Raw genomic sequence first — 18,655 nt, forward strand, 5'->3', positions numbered from 1 at the left:
AAATAATAATAAATCAGTTGCATTTTTTGTGTAACTTACATCTCTCTGTAAGGAACTCAAAATCCAGCACCCTAGTATACAAATGCTAGCAAGACAGCCTATATATACAATGTCCCATTTTTCTGCATTTGCACTCACATTCTTATTGAAGAATGTGGTCCTGTAAAATAAAACAATCTATTTTCAGTATTTATTAGATATTTTAATAAGCTAATCTTCATATGCTTCTTTATTTTATGGGGGCTGAGTTAACTGAGGTTTTATTCAAACTACTTTACAGTTGTAGAGACTCTTGAAGTGAAAAGTTCAAACTATTTCCCAAAAAAACTGTAACTTATTTTTTTCAAGATTCCATCATAAAATTCTTAAACACAACATTATGCAGTGGTTGAGGTCGTTATGTCAGAACAAGAGAGTGTGCATATATGGAGAAATGTGTTTTTAAAAGAGGCTACAATACAAGGAACTTTTCTTTTCCATAAGCAACACATATTGACTCTAATGTTTGCTCCAGCGTTGCCTTTTGAATATTTTTGCTTTAAAGTATGGTAAAGAATCTCTTAATCCATCTGGATAATAGAGGAACAGTTATAGGCATGTCCATTTCTGAGCCAGGCACTGCATATGCTCACTCTTTCAAAGACATCAAACTGCAAAACCATTCCTTCTTTCACCATTCCCCTCTCCCCACCTTATTTAGAATTAAGGGGAAAGACGGGTTTATTCAGTGTTTATTTCCATAGGCTAAAGCAATGGAAAAATCAGATTTTGTGGAGGTTATTGTGGAGTAAGGATCTACAATATCCTTTTGCTCTTTCATTCACTCTTCTTTTCTCATTGTCCATAATGGTGTCATTTAGTAAAGTTCTGATTCTGTGCTTCACTTGGTACTCTGGAGGGCTTGACATTCATACCATTAATTTATTATCAAATCTTTAATTTACATCCAAGAACTACATTACTCATTGACACATCCATCCATTCATAAAGATTATTGTTTACTATTTCATGTCTTACAGAAATTTCAAATATTCAAATTTAGATGTTGTGGCTTGGGCCAAGTTTTTAAGATCTGCATTAATATTATCAAGGCTGTGTTATTCAAATCCTTAGGATAGAAATGGGGAAAATAGATTGATTTCTAAATTACCCATGGAGTCACTTATATAGGAAGCATCACTCTCGTACCTTTTAATAAACATTCATTTATGAAGATGAATTATGCTTACACTTAATATGATTTCTCATGCCCACCTCTACTACTAAAATATAAAATAACATTGTTTTCTAGAAGAAAATAAGTATAAATGGCTAGAAGATGATTCCTCTACTTGCACTACAGTTGTTTTTAGTAAAATGATATCAAAGTTCATTAAAATTGTGACTGAAGCAAAATGAAGAAACTGTTTCTTTTCCGTTTGAAAAAAAAATCGGTTCTAGAAGATAGGAGTTGTAATTGATGTACAGAATGGCATATTTATTGACTCTAGTGTATGCTGAGTTAAAATGTTGCATCTGGACAAGGTACAGAAGATGATACTGAATGAACAGGCTCCCTGCAATGCTTTGTTAGAAAGGCTGAACCACTGCTTGAGTGCCAGTCTCTGCCAGCTGCACTTCTACTTGCTGTATCTTGTTGAGGTTTGTTTTAATGTTGCTTTGGGGTGTTCCAGAACTTAATTTTTTATGTTAATGTGACATGCAGCCATACTATGTTATAGAAGTCTTGAGATGCCTGTAGTCAAAAATAACTCCTTCTTATTGCCCTCTTGACTCTCACCCTAGGTATTAAAATGTTAACAACTCCTCACCATGGTATTCCCAAATCATTTTTTAGATGAGATCCAAAGTTTTATTTCCATTTTCATATGAGGCATTTGCATGCAATTTAAATATCCATGAAGCTTATTTAATGATAAAGACTATCTGAGGATATAAGTTTCAAAGCTTGATTTTTTTTTGAAGGTAGGAGAGTTAAAGTTGGAATGGATGTTTGTTTTCTAATGTAAACTGCAAGAACTTGTATACTTTTGAGGTATCTTTAGAATTCCTCTAACAAAGTTTTTTGTCAGTATTATTTAAATAACATAAATCTCAGGATGATTTCACACAATTGTACTTAGAACATTGGTAAAAAAAATAAACAGTATCAATAACTTCTCTCTAGAGGCACATACATTAAAGATTGAAAGAATAATGTAATATCTAAAAAATATGAACAATGTATTAAAATATCTTAAATGTCAGCTTGAATAGACCAACTATTATTTCAGGATGATATCATGTGTTCATTTTTTTCTCTCCATTTCACTGTGGTGAGGTGATTCAAGATGTCTTAAGGGCTCTTAAGTGACAAATGCATCTACATGTTATGAACAAAATTTGAAAAGCCACCAGTTCCTCATTGTGTAATTTTCCTCACCCAAGAACACTATATGTATTAAGTATATTACTTCAAGTTTACTTAAATTTTCCTAGCTGTACTTTACTAATAAACTGCCAGTTCTTTAACACGATAAAATTAAGATAATTGCATTTTTTTCAAAAATGGCACAAAAGAACAGGTTTTGTTATCTATGTTGTATAATATATGTAATTATACAATAAGAAAGATAGAGAATAAAATAGGTTTCATTTTTATATCAAAATATACACATATTTAAGAAACATTTTAGAATATGAAACCAAGGAACAGTCAGTGCATGCCAATTGGCCACTTCATTTATATCATATAGTAGTTTTCAGTCAACTTTGTAATGAAAATATTTTGTCAATCTGACACTTTGGCTGTATTTTCTTTATGCAGAAGTAAATGAAATTTTGTTTTTAATAAACTCAATTTTGTTATAAGAGCTTGTGAATAATAAATTCACTTCCTTAGAGTTTCACTAAAAATAATTTAAATATTTTTATTTTGGTCAGCTGTTTTAATGTTCTATGGTTATTCACATACCTTAGTATTCATCAGCGTATTCTCTCTCCAAACACTTGTCCTTATGTAGACTCAACCAGAATATCATCCACTCATTCATTTATTCATTCATCAATGTGACAAATATTTTTGGGGCCAACTCTGAGCCAGATGCCAGGTCACTTCAGAAATTTATAGATGAATGGGAGTTGCTGCCACTTAAGAAACTAACAACAATAGCAAGAGAGCCAAAACACATTCTCAAATGACTATGTTGCATTGTAGAATGGCAGTCACACCATGAGAGGGATACAGAAATCTACTGAGTTCAGAGGGGGCAAGATTGCATTAAGCCAGGGTATTAGGGAAAAAAAAACAAACGTGAAGAAGGCAACAATTGAACTGGACTTTGATAATTGGAAATTGTTAAGAAGAGCATCCTAAGTGCAGGAACCAGTATATAGGAACATACGCAAGCACAGAGAAATATCTCAGAGATGATGTGGGAAATGTGCATTGGGGCTACGTTTAGGAATCTTTACCTTATTATTTTATTGAAGACTTTGCAGAAGAGAGCTAACACAATAGAAAAGTACCTTACTTATGGCAATTTGGCTACAGCCATGTCTGGTATAGTTTAGGAAAGCAGTTATAGAATGCAGGGGCATCAGTTCAGAGGCACTGATAGTAACCCAAATGAAAAACAGCAAGACCTTAATTGAAGAAGAGGTAGAGCTAGTGAAATGGAAGAGGTGGATCATAAGACTTTTATGTTATATAATGCTTGGGATTTGGCAACTAATTTGTTGTGAGGTACACGAGAACAGGGCTTTGATCTTAAGGTACCAAAACCATGAAAATGTTATTAAGAGGAAAAGAAGGCAGCAGATCAAGATTGAAAGTCAAGAAAAAGATACTCTTTTCTTTTTCAGATCTATTGAGTTTGAATGCCAGTGGAATATTCCTAGAAAATAAATCCACAGGGAATAACAGTATAACTCTCAAAAGAATAAAAACAGAGGGATAGATGTATTCATTAAATTGATGGAAATGGATAGATTGACAGGAGACCAGTGGAGACACTAAAGACTCCAAAACAAGAGAAATAAATAAAACAGAATAATGGAGTAAGGCGCTGAAAGGAGGAGACTTTTGAATCAGAGACGTATTTGGGACAGTTCATCCTGAGAAAAGGCAGGGACCTCTGAGGTGGCATAAAAAAAACAGTAAAAGAAAAAGGGAACAGAGAAATGTCTGGTGTATGGTATATGGTGAAGTCATGTTTAAAAATAGGTTTGGAGAGCTTCAGACTTCTCAGTGAAATCTGGGCAAGAGTGAGGGATACTAGCTGGGGAAATATGATTCATACAAAAGAGTATTGGTGTTATTTCATACTGCTGGTGTGAAAATCACTTAAGGTTGCAATCATTTCAACTGTGTTGCGTGCTTCTGGGCTTGATGTGATTCACCACTTGAAGATGTGGCTAATCGTAGCTTACTCTGTTCCAGGCGGTGTGGTTACAGCAAAGCAAAACAAGATCCAGAAGAGGAAAAGATGCATTTTCATAATGGGCACAGTAAGCAAACTGTAAAAAAAAATCAAGTTAAAACAAAGTAGGGGACACTTTATTGTTATTTTGGCTTCTTTTCAGGCTAGAGATTTGTAATAACTGACCAAAAATATTGGGATAAAAAGTGTAAAGTGTGTTTTGTTACATTCCTCTAAAGCGTATGGGCTTGTGGTGTTGCCTGCTGACCCTAGGCAACAGCTGGATGGTTTTTTCAATTCTTTAAAGCATACTTTCATTACAATCATTAAAATAAAAACTTTTTGCTTAATATAAAAAGCTATTATATTTCAAACCAAATTTCCAGGCCAATTCTAATTCCTAGCAACAGTCAGTAGAAATATGTCATTAAATAACACCACCAGATTAAATGAATAAATTTCTTCTTCTTTTTCTAACATTTTGGTAGGAATTTCCCTGAGGACATCCTGTAGCAGCAACCTTGGTTCAAATGACTTGAAAAAGACTACACTTTTAAGAAATGCAGAAAATCAAGTTTTAATAATGAGCTTTAAAAATCTGCCTAAATGGGAAGAATAAAGAATATAAAGTAAAAATTTCTCTTTATCTCTTAATCTTACTCCGTTCCCTAAAAGTAATCTTATGAAGTATATCCTACCAGACCTCTTTTTATACATTTATAAAATACACACACTCAGTTATCTTTCTTAACATAAATAGGATCATACTATAATGTTCTATAATATATTGTTCCAGTTCTATTAAAAACAATAGTTCAATAAATGTTTGTATACTCATGTGTATATTTATATATAACAGAAACCTAGAAACAAAATTGCTGAGTTAAAGAGCAATGCAGGGGCTTCCCTGGTGGCTCAGTGGTTGAGAATCTGCCTGCCAATGCAGGGGACGCGGTTGCGCCCTGGTCCGAGAGGATCCCACATGCCGCGGAGCAACTGGGCCCGTGTGCCACAACTACTGAGCCCACGTGCCACAATTACTGAGGCCCGTGCGCCTGGAGCCCGTGCTCCGCAGCAGGAGAGGCCGCCGTAGTGAGAAGCCTGTGCACAACAACAAAGAGTAGCCCTCGCTTGCCGCAACTAGAGAAAGCCTGCTCAGCAACGAAGACCCAACACAGCCAAAAATAAATAAAATTAATCTTTAAAAAAAAAGAGCAATGCATTTAAAATTTGATAGATATTACCAAAACTACCTCAGAAGAGGCTTTATGAACAGTATAGGAGAATGCCCATTTGCTTAAACTTTCACCAATGGATATTATGTATATTTTTATGTTTGTCAATTTGATGAGCAAAAACAGTGGTACAAGTGAGGTTGAGTATATGCTTCCTGGCCAGTTATATTTCTTAGTGAGTGAATTACCTATCCATTTCCCTTGCCTATTTTTCTGCTTGCAGCTTCCTCATTTTGATCATAAGAGTAGCCACAATATATTGAGCACTTGGCTATGTGCCAGCCACTGCACTCGGTGCTTTAAAATAATTTTTTTCTTGAAACAACCCATTTTACAGGTGAGAAATATAAAAAACATGGAGAGGAAATTCAAACACTGGTCTTTTTTACTGGTCTCTTCTACTCTAAAGGCTGTACTTTCTCCACTATATCACTATACAAAAAGCCTCATTTTACTGAAACAGAAACCCCAAAGGGAAGAAACCCACCCAAACACTCACAGTCTCGTAGCTAAGATGCCCACCTCAATCCGGATCACTGGTGGGCTTTTTTCTGGTCTTCCCAGAAAACTAAGTTGAAAACTGCCAAAAGGCTGTTCAAGCAAACATATTAGACTCCGTGGCCTGTTATCTCTGTGTCCTTCAAGATAAAGAACCCACAGAACAAGGGTGGAAGATAAATAAAATAGAAACACCAAGAAACATGGAGACTTTAGCCCCATTCCAACCATATCACAGTCAAAGCAGAGAGCTGACGACCCTACAAGTCAGTCCTGGTATGGGTTTCATTCACCTCCCATGCCAAAATGTTTTTTTAAAACTCTGAAGCTGGACGAACTATTAATCACAAGCATGAGTAGCAGATAGTTTAAGGTTCTGCTCTTTATAAAATCAAGATGTTTATTTTATAACCCTTTTATCAAATAACCCAGAATGAAAAGTGTTCCTAAGACTTTTGCCTTTTTTTTCTCAGATGTGATTAACATAATGAGAACTACTATAGGAAATATGATTTTCTGATATTATTGTTCATACTGATTATAAACTTCTAAAGAAAAAGAGGATGGGACAAATTAAGTCTAAGAAATTTACAAAATCCCTTCCTTCAAAATCATTAACTAAATGTCTATCTAATGAATTGATAACAGTTTTAAACTGGGTACATGGAGATGCATTAAACCATTCTTTCTACCTTTGTGTAACTAAAATTTTCCAATAATAAAAAATTTAAAAACAAATCTGCCTAAATGGGTTCTAATTTTATTATTATTTTAATATGTTCATTTTTTAATAAATAGTACAGTGCGAGTCGATTTGCCAAGTAAATGACAAAAAGAAGGTTTTTTTGTTTTTGTCAGTCTGCCATGACCATGAAAGTCAAAATCATGAAAGCCATAATTCATGCTGCAAAGCATTTTTGAGTCCATTTTCACAGTACTATCTTATTTAATGTTATCTATCATCAAAAACTACTGTGAGGGTAATATCGGTAGCCTTTAAAATGTGATGAAACTGAGGCTCATACAGCATAAGAGACTTGCATAATGCCCTGCAGCAACAGTAGAGTGAATTCCTCTTTTCTTCTTGACTTCTTTTCTTCTTATAGGACCAAAGCACCAGAAAAGTTATTTTAAATTATTTTTGTAAAACCTAAACTAATCATCCGTGATGAGATTTTAAGGAAAGCATAAGAAAACAAACCAACAACTAAACCAGTAGTATTTCATTGTCCAGTTTAGTAAACAAAAGTGTCTTAGTTTGCCTCAGAGACTGACTCCTGAACATTAGGGTTGAAAGATGTCCTTATTCAAATACGTCATCACATATGCACTTCTTCTCGTGCATGCCAACAATCCAGATTTCTAAAATTATAAAAATGATGACAGCTGTACAAATGACTCCTATAATTCAGGAGAGGGTCTGTCCTTACAGCTCTGTCACTTCTAGGAATTGGGGATTTAAGCCATAGTTGTACATTAATAACGTTTATAATTTCACTCATCCATCACAAGCACTTCGATTGTAATGCCCATTTATTTTTACAGTTAAACTGCCAGGAGTAAGAACTTATATTGATCCACACACCTATGAGGATCCCAATCAAGCTGTCCATGAATTCGCCAAGGAGATAGAAGCTTCATGCATCACCATTGAAAGAGTTATTGGAGCGGGTAAGACGGTGTGTTTAACTCGGACTTTTAACTTGTGTTTATATTATAACATGTAATATATCAATGTCCTGATCTAACTCAGAATGTTTTTAATCTTTTGTAATTGACTTGCTTTCAAGGTGGTATATAATTGATCATATTTTAATATTACCTTCTGCCTAGCTCATACTTAAACCAACAAATGTTTGGTTTATGAAAAAAAACAAACCAGCAAAAATGTATATTCAAACATAGTTTTTCACCATCTACTGTTTATTATATTTCATATATAATATATATAATTTTTAATACCCAAAAGTATTTACAAAATTCAAGCACCCAATTATTCTACTTATGAATCATCTCTTCCTTAAGACTGTTTCCTTTTTGTCCTGCTATGGCCCCTTTCTTTTTTCTTTTCTCATTAGTGTCACTGCTAGAGAAGAAAGCAAGGAAGAAGGAAGTGATTTTCAGTCAGTTGTTTTTAATTTCTTTCTAATGTTTCCATTAAGGCATCTGTAGGTGAGAGAGGTGAAACTAATAGCCCCCAATGTGTCTTACGATCACCTGTAAATGATTTTTCCCAATGCACCATTAATTTAACATAGATAAGGAAGTTGGACTCCCTTTCAACTCTGTTTTATCTAAAGCTTACTATTCTAAGAGAACTTTAGACTATGTTAGAGTAGGGATTTGTAATGAGTTTCTGTGTTTTCTACATCTTTATCACAAGGTGAATTTGGTGAAGTTTGTAGTGGACGTTTGAAACTTCCAGGAAAAAGAGAATTACCTGTGGCAATTAAAACCCTTAAAGTAGGCTATACTGAAAAGCAACGCAGAGATTTCCTGGGTGAAGCAAGTATCATGGGGCAGTTTGACCATCCTAACATCATTCACTTAGAAGGTGTTGTGACCAAAAGTAAGTACAATGGCAAATTATGCATGTGTGTGTGATCATAAATATCTGAGTTTCTTCTATTAGATTATTATTAATTTCAGGCTTGAGAGAAAACTGGCCATAATGTGATTAACAATTTCCCTAATATTAATAGTGTTTGTCCTATATTTTAGTAGATTCTTGTCAAAGCTGATCTTCAGTGAACCCGAAATTCTATTTATTATTTGAAATATTTGTGTTAACTCACTTACTATGAATTCAGCACCAGAGAAAATGTATCCAGATAAAAGGAGCAGTAAAAGTATCAATTTTTTTCCTCTTGGCTCTTTCACTTTTTATCCTAATGAAATATTAACTTCAAAGTTTTGATTGAGGCATTGAAGTTTAGCATTTAATAGGATTACTGTAACCATAGATGCCTACCACCTTTTAAGTGGTTTTTTTTATAGCCAGATGTATTTCTTTTATTGATTTTTTTCATTGAGATATTTTAATAGTTCTAAGGAAAGCAATTGCCTCAGAAGACTGGGAAAGTTCCTTGAGACTAATTATTTTGTTAAAGCAAATCCTGTTTTTACTCAGATATATCTGGAATTTCACATCTCTCAGATTCTTGTTAGTGTCTTGTAAATGTGGTTATGTGTTGAGCTTCCCAATATAAGGATTTCAAATAATTCTTCAGTCACTCAATAAAGTATTTATGTGACACATAACTGAGGCCTTTATTTTCTTTTAATCCATTTTTTCTTTGCCATTCCTATGTATCTTTTTCCTTCCTTTATACCTCATACACTTCATACCACTTTGTAAAATCGTCTGAAACATTTGGCAAGGAACACGCTTTAGACTTTTTTCAAGCACTGGTTCAACTTCTATTTGCTGTTAATCAAGTTTTAAGTTATATATTGCCAAATATGCATAGCAGCAATGTATGTTCAATAAATGTTCTCAACCGATGAAGTAATTTAAATTTATTGGATATCCATTTATGCCATTTAGCTTTTAAATATGGAAAACAAAACAAAAACAACAACAATAAAAACTTTTTCCCAATAAAGAGGAACAAAAGAAACAACAACCAAAAAAATTACTGGTTTATAACCAGTTAATTCCCAAATCATGATTCATTCACAGTAGGTCACAGATGAGAACACAGAAGAAAAATACCTTAGCTAAAATTATCATGTTGTTGATTGGCAGAACTTTTGAATCAGCCTGTATTGCTGGGAGATTGTTTTTCTCCATGTCTCAAAGAGATACACATCTCCAGTAAGCATGCCCATAGGGGAATGTAGCATGGGAATAAAATTACCTGCAGCCATGTGGGTTTCTTCAAACTTGGATGTGTTACTTTTCATGTACCTCTTAGCCATCTGTATGTCTTCTTTGGTGAAATGTCTATTTAGGTCCTCTGCCCATATGTATGTATATGGCTGATTCACTTTGTTGTACAACAGAAACCAACACAGTACTGTGAAGCAATTATACTCCAATAAAGATCTATTAAGAAAAAAAAAAAAAAACTTAGATGTGTTTCTTTCCCCCAGTTGAGTACATGCCTAAAAATAGGTAAGAGGCAGGGACACAACGCAGGTGAGAGACAAAGAAAATATATATTTTTTGAAGGAATAAAATAAATTAAAATATTTTACAAAATCATGCCCTATGATGAATGGGGAGGAATATTTTAAGTGAGAATATGATGTGAGGGAGATGGTCACAGGTACAATAAAATGAAATCAGAATTTGAACGGGACTATAACTGAGGGGAAGGACTTTGAAAGGACATTAGTGATAGCATGTGCTGGGCTAGATACTATGGGAACAAGAATTATAACAATGATTGAGTAAAATTATTTCCTATGCCGGAAAGGTATTATCTAATATAAAACATACTTCTTAATTATAGTCATAGTAATAATAGGATGCAAAATATTTGATATATTTCATGTCTTCTTTTCATCCATAATATGACTGCTAAGTTCCACTTCCTCAAATAAACTAGGACCATGAGTTCCTCTTACCCAGGGTATATGTAAAACTAATGCCTATATGTAGACAGCCAATCCATCCTGTAATGAGTTAAGCTGTAATGTGTAGAAGAGTGCCAGATCACTATTATGATCATGGAAAACAGTACTGCATAATGGTCAAGAACATGGGCTATGGCTCTAGCCACCAATTTTCATTTTGCTTCTGCCATAAACTACTATGTGACTTTGCACAAGTTGGTTATACATTCAGAGCCTTAGTTTCCTCGCTAATGACATGGGGTAAGAATGCCTCAGTGATGTTGTGAAGGTGACATGAATTAATACAGGTAAAGTTTAAATGGTCATGACACAGAGTAGGTAATTAGTAAACACATGGTTATTACTTTTCCATTTATTTCTCTTCCTGTGCTCTGAACTCCTCTATATCCATTTCATTCCTAATCCATTTTAATTGATATGTTGCCCTGCCTACATTGCCTCTTCCTCTGAAACTTAACTACCTTTTCAATCCCTTCAAAATCTTATTCAAATTCTATCACCTCCATGAAATAATTCCTCATCATTTAGCCCTGAAATAATCGCTCCTTCTTTCGAACACTGTACCTGTATAAGGATTTTTGCAACTGTCAGTAATGTTCCCTCCTTTGTCCAAAACTCTTATTCAAATTTTTCATTTAATTTTGTCTCCTCTGCATATATTTTTAGCTCTGTAGCTAAAAAAGTCTGCTCCATGAAGAACAAAAAAGTCTGCTCCTTGAAGAAACAGATGATGTCCTAAATATTTATGTAAACCCATTACACTTAAACCTAAAACCAATCTATGGTCACTTTAGTTAAGCACTCTGAGCCTCAATGTCACAAAAAAGAAAAAAATCATACCTGCCTTATAAAAATTTTATGCAGATTAAATTAAGATATATTTGTGTGTGTGTGAACAAAATTGCAGGTAGTTATAGTAGTATTTAGTTTAATCTGTTTAGGTGAATTCATCAAATATCATCAGATATTAGGAGACAAGATCCCAAAATTATTAGAGCCAGTAGTCACCTACTTTTATAGATCTCTAATTTATTACAGAATTTGTTTTATGAGAATGGGTCCTGACTGAGCAATGTAAGACAACTAAACTTCTCATAGTAAAACAACTAAATTTGTCATAGACCATTTTATATGCACTTGAGACCCTTATTTTAAGAAGCAAATGCCATTATCATCAAATGATCATATTTAAATTCTGTAAAGTCTAGTCTAAAAAACAGGGCTGTGGTTGAAAATACAGACTTTAAATTTCCAATCTTCTAATCAAATATTCTGTTTGATGTTGCTGCGGTGAAGTTACACATACAGGTAAAGCAAAATGTAAATATTTAAAATACTTCTTTGTCTTATTTTTTTTTCTGTTTGAATTGAAACTGTATTTCCCCTTAATAAATGTAGCTCTTGATGTTCAACTTAGGAAGTCTTCAACTTGTTTTTAATTTACCATGTTGCAACTCACTTTATTTGTGTCCTTAATTTCGTGTTATCTGATCTGATGCTAATTTATTCAGCAGTTATTCTCAACCTGCAGCACACAGATAATGAGACATAAGTGCAACTAAATCTTGTGATTGTTTTGATTGAAGCTGAGGTGGGGAGTCTGAAGTAGCACTCCTCTGGGTGGTGCCATCACGAACCTTCCTCCTTCCTCTATCACTACCTTACGTGACAGGAATATGGGGCCTCATTCAAATTCCTTCTGTGATTTGTTGTTAAACAAGAGACATCATAAATAAATATATATTCTAGAGAGACTTATGACAAATGACGTAAGAAACCCACAGGTCCTGGCTTAATTGACTCATTCACAATGCATGATGCTTTAATGTAACATACATAGAGCCAGCTTTTACAATTCAAATAGATTCAGGAATAAAATTTAGAAGTGGAAAATTATAATTTTTCCATTGCAGCAGCCTTAGTTCTTTAAGATTTATTTTTTCCACCCATGGAAATATTATAAAAATTGACCAAAGGAATATTTCTATTGAAATATTTATATAATATAATTATGTAATATTGTTTATACAATGTAGTTATATAAATATAAATATTTCTATTGAAATATTTATAGTTATATAATATTTCTATTGAAATATGTATATTTCTATTTAAATATTCATACTTATATTTCTTAATCTAGGATAATATACAAATAAACTTAGTTCTCCTGTAAAATTAATAAATTTAAACAAAATATTAGAGAAAAATTAAAGAAGTGTCTCCCTGTTTTTCTTTCCATGTCTGAGGAAATAACACATTCAATGGCAATTGATTATTTAAATTGTCAGATAATTCTGACTTATATAAATTTGTAATTATCTTTCAAATATAGTATTTCATTCTATCCTGTAAAAGTCCATTTTATTTTACAGGCCCTCATTATATATGACCCAGAGCTATTCCAACAATCTTCAGACTAGTCTTTCCATTTTGGTATTTTCCAATAGATATTAGTCCATTCCATACATTTCACTAAATCAATTTCCTCTCTTGCTTCATCACCAGGAGCAAACAAATCAAGCAAAATACATATACTTTGATACTGAACTTGATATAATTTAGCCATATCTCCATATTACACTATTTCCTTTCCAGAAAACTGTACCTAGTTCTTGTTCTGCCCTTGGAGATACTTCATTCCGCCCTAGCATGTCCTCTCCACTTTCCTCAGTTCTACTTGACCTTCAAGTTTAATTGAAATGTGACCTTCTCCATGAAATCAGTGTCATTTCTCTTCATTTTTCCTTCCATCCTCAGTGTCTGCCTGGCATAGAGTAGGCCACTCAATAATGTTGAATAGCTGAGTAAAGGAAAGCATCCCAGTCCTACATTTGTTTTATTTTGCTCACCTGTGTGTTCCTAGATCTGTGCTCAGCATGTGTAGCATTTCATGTATTTGTTGAATGAATGAATTCTCAGCCAGACAATCTTACAAATTCTAGCTGCATTTCTCTGCACTTTGTCATATTGTCCATTGTATCATAGTTATCTCTCAACATGTTCTGTCCTTACTACACGATGAACTTCTTGAAATTGATATATGTTTACAGCACCCCTAGTATCTGTCACAGAGCCAGACACATTAGGGAATTTCAAAACTTTTTTAAAAGACATGAATGATAGTAAATGAATCAATGACTAAATTACAGTTATGTAAACAGTTAAAATGAGTTAGAGTGATATACAATTTATATTTTAATTTAAGCAACTTTGTTCTATAAAACTATGGGTGTTTTAGGAAAAATAATTAAAATGCATATGAAGAAAATTGCACGAGGATCTTTTCACAGGATCTTACATATAAATATAAGTTATAACTACTAATAATAATTAATGTTACTTTAAGTATGTGCTAAGTTAATGTTCTTTATATATTATCTTCTTTAATCTGCACAACAATGCTATCTTGTAGACACTAGTATTTGTTCTCATTTTACAGATGGGAAAAATTAACCTTAAGGAGTTAAATACCTTATCCAATATCATAAAACTAGCATAGGATAATACCAGATTTAAAAGCAGTTCTGCATGACTCCAAAACCCAAGCTCTTACAGTGTACATTACTAACCTCATTTTTATTATTTGGTATACACTTGACAAGGAACATTTATTTATTCAAAAGGTATTAATTGATCACCTAATACATGTCTATTCCTATTAATCAGTGGGATACAGCAGAGATTAAACAGACTGATTTCCTGCCTTTATGGAGCTTACCTTTGGGTAGGGAAGACAAACTAATTGAACAAATACATTTATAATATATTAAATGAAAAAAGTAAAGCTAAGTTAGGAGATTATGGATTGTTTCTATTGAGGGTTGGTGGTTTCTATTTTATTTAGAGAAAGGCCTCTCTGATAAGGCTTGAATAAGTGAAGGTATGAGCCTTACAGATATCTGGGGGCAGGCAGTGTGTTGTAGAAAGAAGAACCTGCAAGACTCGAATGGAACTTGCATAGAATGTTCGAGAAAAAACAAGGCCAGCGTTGCTTCAGTGGAATGAATGAGAGGAGTCTGGTAAGAGCTTAACTTGAAGATTTAATAGGAGAATAGACAGTATGTGAACACTTTGGTCCCTGCAAAGACTGCCTCTTATTCTGAGCCTTGGAGCCAAGATGTGATAGAATCTTATTTCTACATTAACAGCATCAGTCAGGATGCTGTGTTGAATAAAGACGGTAGAAGCCAGTGTTGAAATGGGGAGACAGGGAGGAGACTACTCTCATTATTCATACCTCATTATAGGTTAGATCAGGGTAGTAATCTAACAAGATGGTGAGTAGTAGTTGAATTCTATAGATATTTTGAAGGCAATCACAGTAAGTCTTCTTGTGGATTAGATGTGGAATATGAGAAAAAGAGAAGTCAATGATAATTATAAATTATTTGTCCTGAGTACCTTGAAGAAAGGAATTGTCAGTTATGGGGAAAATTCCAGGAGGAGCAAGATTGTGGTTGGTAATCAGTAGTTCCGTTTTGGACACGTTACTTTTGAGAGGCTTATAAGCACCCAATTGCAGATGTTGTGTATAAGATTGGATTCTGAGAAGTATAAATGAAAATGTTTGCAGTATGAATATGCTTGAACTTTATATCTTCCCTTTCACAAAAGGAAACAATTCTATGAGCCATTATCAGTGATAAACCATGATGGAAATAAACAAATTTAACACGGCAGTAGAAATGGAAGCCAGCTCATTAATTTGATACTAGTTTTTCATTATTAGGGCATAGAGAAAGGTATAATAAATAAACATAAGATATTTATTAGATATTTACAAGGGTTTTTTCTGATAAAATCTAAATTCTACTCACCTGAAAGATATATATCTATAGAAACAGATTTACTGGCTCAAAGATTGATTATTAGTAAATTAAACCTTGTGTTTTTAAAGTCATTTTCATTACTAATAAAACAAAGCTGTCACATTGTTAATTCTTAGATTCCTTAGCTCCTCTGCAAAGTCGATCATTGCTGACTCCACAAGTAATTATCCACCTTTGCTAATGTCAGAGCAATTCTAATTTTTAACTTGAGAAATGAGCAGCTAATGAGAAAGTTTATATCAATATAAACAATCTGAAATAAAAGAGGATATTATGGAAAATTTGGAATTTCTATTTAATAGAAACATTTGGTGTTTCCATTTCAGGTAAGGTATAGAGGCTTTTGATTTTATAGTCTTTCCTAAAATTAAAATTACATAATTTTAAAAGTAGTTTTCCCTAAAGTGTTAACCAATAAATAAGGGTCATAATGGAATTAAAATATCTGAGTACCTTTCTAAGTTCTGATTGCCCCATACTTCATCCTCCCTTCACATTCCCCCGCTTGATAAGCATTATCTATTCCTACTACAAACACAGGGTCCCATTTTCTGGGTGACATTAACCATTAATAATTGAATCATGATATTTCTTATTCCAAGCTTCCCTTGGAGTAAAAATTAAAGTAATTTCAAACAGCTACAAGTGTTAATGTACTAAATGGAATACAACCCAAATAGAATGGCGTAGTGAAATAAAACTATAGATATATAAGTATAAGCACAGGCTTACTTTTAATTATTTACAAATCTTGTAAAATGTTTGTAAGAGAAACCAGTGACAGTTGTTTTCCAGTGAATTGTGATGTTTCTAAATCAAATGCTCCCTTATACCCTTAAGTGGTACCATGTGTTTTTTGATGCACTCGTGGTTTCAGAAAAGCAGGTAGTACCAATGCAAATAAAATAATAAGCCCAGATTTAGTTGCAACTCTTGTGGTGTAGCCTAGTTCAGTGTTTCTCAAAATACAACGTGCCTCTGAGGATATTGCTAAAATGCAGAATCTGTTTTAATAGATTGGATTGGGCACTGAGATTTTGCATTTCCAGCAAGCTCTCAGGTGATAGCTATGCCACTTGTCAAGGGCCATGCTCTGAAAAGCAAGGACTAAATCAACACTCCCCACAGTTTGTCTCACCTAACTTTGAGATAGCTTGTGAAAAAAGACTGCTTTACCAGAAGTGGCGTGTTCTCTTCTCTCTTGGATTTTGTTGGACATTAGCACCAAAAAAAATCACTTACTAAGGAAGCAAATGCAGTTTTGTTTTACTGTGGTAAGAAAAACCCACATATCATGATATCTACCCTATTAAATTTTTAGATGTAGATACAGTTTTTTTAATTGTAAGCACAATGTTGTACGGCTGATCTCTAGAAACTTTTTGTCTTGCATAACTAAAACTTTATACCTATTGAACAGTAATTCCTTCTTTCCCCCTCCCCCCGCCACTGGCAGCCACCATTCTACTTTCTGTTTCTATGGGTTTGACTACTTTAGATACTTCATATAAGTGGAATCCAAGACCTATCCACTTCACTATCGAACACTTCAAAACACTTGGAGCATATATAAGTAATGATCATACATAAAAACATATTATTTATTGAAAGCAACTGAATCCCTACCAGATCTTCCATTAATGCATGAATAGTTTGGTATGGCATAGTCATGATTATCAAACTTATATTATCACAAAAGACTAAATATTTGTGAGATTTTAAAGTTAAAATTTTAAATAAATATTTGGAAATTATAGGCATCATAGTATGGAGGGAAGGAAAACAACTTTTATAGTCAGGTGGACATGAATTTGATTCCCAACTTTGTTTCTTATACGACTTGCCCTAATCAACTCAGGTAATATATTGAATCATTTTAAGCCTCACTTTTCTTTCTCTGAAAAGAGTCTTTTGTAATATCACTGTTATAGAATTTTGATTACAATTAAAAATAACATCATGCCTTGTAAGTGGGCACTCAGTATATCAATAAACTGTAGTTCTTTTATGATTATCAATACCAAATGATGAAATATGAGGTTGGTGAATTCCACAAATAATGTGTTTCTATTACTACTTAGACTCTGCCTGAACTGGGTCCTCAGTAAATATTATGAAGTAATGTAAAAACTCTACTCTGTGATTAAAATCATGTTTTGACATGCTTTATGAGCTCTTTTTATATTGATTTTTGATAATATGCTTTCAAAATTATTGGCAGATTTACTCTTTGTCTGTACTTCAAGCTGGATAATGGAAAATGATTTATACCATTTTATTGAATTTACAATGGTTAGAGTAAAGCCACATTAATTAATGCTATGTCATTTTTGCAGGCTAGCAGGAACTGAGACAAAACATATGCCAAACTAAATATAATTATCATTAAAATGGCTTAAGCATGAGAAATAATCAAATGAGTCCTGAACTGTCTTATTCTTGTCAACAAAAGAAGATCATGCTTGTTTGCAAACATGCATTTTAATTGCTTTTCCCCCATTTTCTGAAATAAAAGAGGTGTTTTAGGTCCCTATCATATTTTTCAAAACCTACACTGTCATAAATAATGAATCTGACTTTTAAAGCTAAGTGATGAATACTAAAAAAAAAATCTTATAGGAGGAATACCAGGTGCAGATCTCCCTAAAAAGCAATTACTTTTTCTTTCCAAATATATATTATTCAATATCAATAAAGTTTCTGATCAGTCATTCTCTTTAGAGTATGAATTCTTTCGTCTAAGCTCAGTGAATCTGGGTTGAATTTAAGGAAAAAATTTACCCAAGAGGTATTTTTACATAGGGATTTTATCCAACTCCTGCTCAGGAGACCTTGGGTGAGCAGTAGTAAATATTTACCACTAACCCATAGCTGTAAGAAGAGGGTCTAAAAAATTAGAGGATAGACAGAGAGAAGAGAAAGAAACTGAGAAAAAGTTTTCTGTTCTCTAGAAAAAGAGAATAGAAGGAAACTGAAGGTTTTGAAGTAGTAATATAGGAGAAGTGCTGTAATAATAAAAGGCTTGGGGTAGAGTAGATAATTGTAGACATTGATTAGGCCTTCACTTTGATGGACAAGGCATCTGCTCATGTGGTAGGAGCTGAGAGGT

At 33.4% G+C, this 18,655-nt stretch overlaps 1 protein-coding gene across 4 annotated transcripts in view; it reads left to right on the forward strand.

The window, feature by feature from the left end:
* Positions 1-18,655, forward strand: part of EPHA5 (EPH receptor A5) — a 330,003-nt gene that overhangs the window by 281,445 nt on the left and 29,903 nt on the right. For all 4 annotated transcript variants that reach the window (XM_029235142.1, XM_029235144.1, XM_029235145.1 and 1 more), the window contains 3 exons: positions 4,421-4,488; positions 7,679-7,804; positions 8,517-8,702. In XM_029235142.1, coding sequence (XP_029090975.1) covers positions 4,421-4,488; positions 7,679-7,804; positions 8,517-8,702 — 380 coding nt within the window. The remainder of the gene's footprint in view (positions 1-4,420; positions 4,489-7,678; positions 7,805-8,516; positions 8,703-18,655) is intronic.

This window comes from Monodon monoceros, unplaced genomic scaffold (assembly GCF_005190385.1).
Source record: "Monodon monoceros isolate NGI ecotype Baffin Bay Population unplaced genomic scaffold, NGI_Narwhal_1 Super_Scaffold_20, whole genome shotgun sequence".
Taxonomy (NCBI): domain Eukaryota; kingdom Metazoa; phylum Chordata; class Mammalia; order Artiodactyla; family Monodontidae; genus Monodon; species Monodon monoceros.